We start from the raw sequence: 3,667 nt of genomic DNA, 5'->3' as shown, positions 1-3,667 counted from the left end.
CAAAGTTTTACAGTAAAACACTCCTATACATTTTAATGCAGAGACTTCTGAATATGTAAATACATCTGTTTATGGTCAAAATTACTGCTCCATATAAAGTAGGTTTCTGAAAAATGTGGCTCTGTCCAACTTCTTCCCAGCAACTGATACAACTAATGCTCAACACAAATTAATGATTATTTTCTGAACATGTCCATAGAAAGGACAAAACTAAAAACCTTGTGTCTTACTAACACACACAAGTTGGCCTAAAGCCCATTTCAACTGAACACCTGAAGTTTGACAGCTTACCGTAACAGTTTGGCCAGCCTTTAGTACAAATCCTGAGGTATATCTGTAACGAGCAAAAGTGTCTCCCGTTTCTCGGACTAGCTCCCAACCTCCCATAGGTTGATCCTAATAAAAAGAAGAAAAGAAAAATTCCATCAGCAGTTATCTTCTGTTACACATGTAGGGTATTTTACATACAATGCTGTGAGGCACAAACATTTTTACTAAGAGTATTTTTATCACTTCAGCATGCAATTAGAATAATTTCAGTTAAATTTGTCTTACCTCTTATTTCAAGGTAAAGCTTAACACATCTTGCTTTTCAGTTCTGATGTTGTATTAACGGATGTTTATAATTTGCATCAGTTTTGTTACAGTTTGGTCCAGAAAAACATAATTCAATATTAAAATCCCCTTATAAATATGTAATGTTTCTACATATGCACACTTGCCACTACATACTCCTTTGCAAGACCTACACTGTTTTTTCCTTTCAATTATTTTTTCCTATCAACTACTTGAAAAGCACTAGCAAATCTAATAGAAAAACATATACAAGTCATCAGTACAGAATGACTATTTCTAAACAAGAGTAGACTCTTTTTAATTTCTTCCACCAACACACAAGTTTCCAAACATTAAACAGTTGACACTGGTGTCTGAAAACAGAGACAGTTAAGATAATCTAAAATAAACAGTGTTATTTATCTTAATGGATGCTGACATTCAGTTCGTCATTGCAACAAAATATACCATACTTAAAGGATTTTATATATTTTCTATCTATCTTTAAATGTATATAAAAAACCCAAAACTGTCAAAAACTTGTTAAAATTGCCCAAGTACAGTGTATGACACAGCACTACACACAGTTGCTCAAATCTAGAACCTCAGCAAAGTGCTATAACCATCCACGGTTACCGTAACAGAACTGATGGTCCTTCCAGGAACAATGCACATGTAGCTAAATTAAATAAAAAGGGAGGAAACGCATGTGGTACACAAGGTAGGGGCAGGGAAATCCCAAAAGCTTGAAAAACTCAAAAAGTAAAAAAATGGCAGGTCCTCACTCACTAGAAGCAGTCTTTGATATGTCTGGATTTAGTCATCCCAACACTTAACTGTCTAGAGCAAGAGAGGTGTCAAGGTTTCTTCCATTCAGTAAATGAAGTCAGCACTCTCAGCTGACACCCCAGGCAGGTAATTAAGATACACAAGTGTTAACATCTGGAGAAGTCTATCCATCTCTTCATTGATTAGAGAGGATTGAGACACTTGTAACCAGACCAATCTTTGTCATCTAAAACATTAACATAAGCTGCCTTTTAGTGAAGGTAAAGGATACCATAACATTAGACGAAGCCCATGCGTCACTGAAAACAAAACATGCAGCTAACACTTCTACACAGAGCTGAGGCACAGACATCACAAGAGAAGGCAAGAATTATTTAGACCTTCTCTAAAATCAAGGCTGCAAGAAATTAGGTCTTGTAATTCTGGTGTCCTAATGAGCAAATGCTCAATTCTCTCTTCTCCCAGACAAAGGATTTAAGAAGTTATAGTCCCCAGTCTCCAACCCCTCCTGTGATGACTCGCAATACTGCATATAGCATAGGACTTCTTTTTTCTTAAGCAGAAATTACAAGTAACTTTGAGAGGGGTAAGAAGAGAGCATGGGTTAAAGTGTACTGAACATAAGTTAGCATCCTTCTGAGGGCAACATAAGGAAAAGTGTTACTATTACTCAGATTAAACACTCTTGGATAGATATGTGTCCCCTCAATACAAACTCCAGTCTAATAATAAAGTTAAATAATCTGAGTAGCCATCATAAAAGTGGCTTTGGCATGGGAACTGAGGTCTCTTAAAACAGCTGATGCACTGAAATAAGAAGGAAAACTATGATTTAGAGAAGCTATATGCAAATACAAGGGACACAGGCAATTAATTACATTTAGATATTTACTCTGCATCAGTATGTACTTCTTTTATGGCTTTTCAAGGCAGAGAAAGTCTTAAAAGTTTTCTAAAGTGGTCTAATTTCTGTGTGTGCTATTTCCTATTGGTGACAACATTATCTGTGAAGCTTTACAGGAAGATCACTTGAAAGGCAGAACTCTGAGGAGTGATGTAACACTTTGGTGGGTAGGCAACCTAGCAATAAAACAATCGCTATGAAAAGCACTAAAAATCGTTAGTAAGAAGTCGTAATTAATCTAGAATACCACATGAAAGCTTATTTTGTGACACACTAGTTTCTTAGTGCTGTCTCTTATACAGCATGCTATAGTTCTAGGGTCAACGTGAAGCCTGAGGACTGAAAGGGTGCTCAGGATGCTTTCTACCTCTAATCAGCCTGATGTAAAGTCATGGTACATGCGCATTTTCAAACCTGTTCAGAGGTGTTCTTCACACGGATGAATTTTCCATCAACATCTATCTCCTCAATAGAGACATTTCCAGTGGAAGAAGCTGAGTGGCAAATGCTAACACTGCTGCTGGCTTCAGATTCCTCCACAGCAATCCTCTTCCTCTTCCCCCTGGTAGTACGCACATTACGGCTCGATGATGCCCGTGAAACAGTCACTCGGGAATATGGGCTTGGAGAGAGGTTCAATCTATATTGAAGATACACATACATGGCACTTTGGTTTTACTTTTTCCACCTTTATTCATAAACTTCCTTCCTTCTTTCCCCCTCCCCATAGAATTATACAGCAAAAAAGTATAGGAATATAGCAAAACATGTTACATGAAAAAGTGAAGCTTTAGTTACTTTTTGAAGAATTGCATAAAATGTTGTCAAACAGCTGATTAATGCTTTTGGAGCACAGAATATTGATAGACTACTACATTAAGATCATATGCATTTGCTGAAGACTGTATTCCGAGGTAGATGGAACAAGAAAAAACTCTTAGAAGGACTTAAAGCATTGAAGGAAATTTATGCAAAACCCCAAAGGCACAACAGTTTTTGCTGCTTCACCCCCACAGTTAAGAATCAGCCCGAACCAGTGGGATGCCATTCTGAAAACAGTGAAGTAACAAACTACTTTAAATGACAGTAGTGCCTTACCAGAAAAAAATTCTCAGTACTGCTGAACTCTGGGGTCAGATGTGGAAGACGCAGCTAGCTGATAAGCTGGGCAATCATAACAGCAATTACTTTATAAAAATTATTCTATACTTAAAGAAATGTGGCTAACAATTGAAAACTACTGTAATTAACTTTGAACAATATTAACCATGGCACCAAACAGACCTACAAATAACAATCCATTACATCCTCAGTGCTGAATCTTAATAGAAGAATATTTATTTCCTTGAGAGCTATTGGTCTGATACTCAAGCAACTTGGTCTCATGGAGACTTAGACATAAGTGTGTCAGACGGGGGG

At 37.1% G+C, this 3,667-nt stretch overlaps 1 protein-coding gene across 1 annotated transcript in view; it reads right to left on the bottom strand.

Annotated features, from left to right (window-relative positions):
* Positions 1 to 291: 291 nt before the first annotated feature.
* The window catches only part of LOC104544513 (lamin-B1-like), a gene marked incomplete at its 3' end in the record, with an annotated part of 11,520 nt that continues 8,144 nt past the window's right edge, over positions 292 to 3,667 (bottom strand). Inside the window, exons 7-8 of the mRNA XM_010189407.1 lie at positions 2,663 to 2,888; positions 292 to 396 (exon numbers count right to left, since the gene is read on the bottom strand). Coding sequence (XP_010187709.1) covers positions 292 to 396; positions 2,663 to 2,888 — 331 coding nt within the window. The remainder of the gene's footprint in view (positions 397 to 2,662; positions 2,889 to 3,667) is intronic.

Source organism: Mesitornis unicolor, unplaced genomic scaffold (genome assembly GCF_000695765.1).
Source record: "Mesitornis unicolor isolate BGI_N332 unplaced genomic scaffold, ASM69576v1 scaffold47377, whole genome shotgun sequence".
Lineage (NCBI taxonomy): Eukaryota > Metazoa > Chordata > Aves > Mesitornithiformes > Mesitornithidae > Mesitornis > Mesitornis unicolor.
The sequence above is the reverse complement of the archived record's forward strand: the minus strand, read 5'-3'. Positions and strand labels throughout refer to the sequence as shown.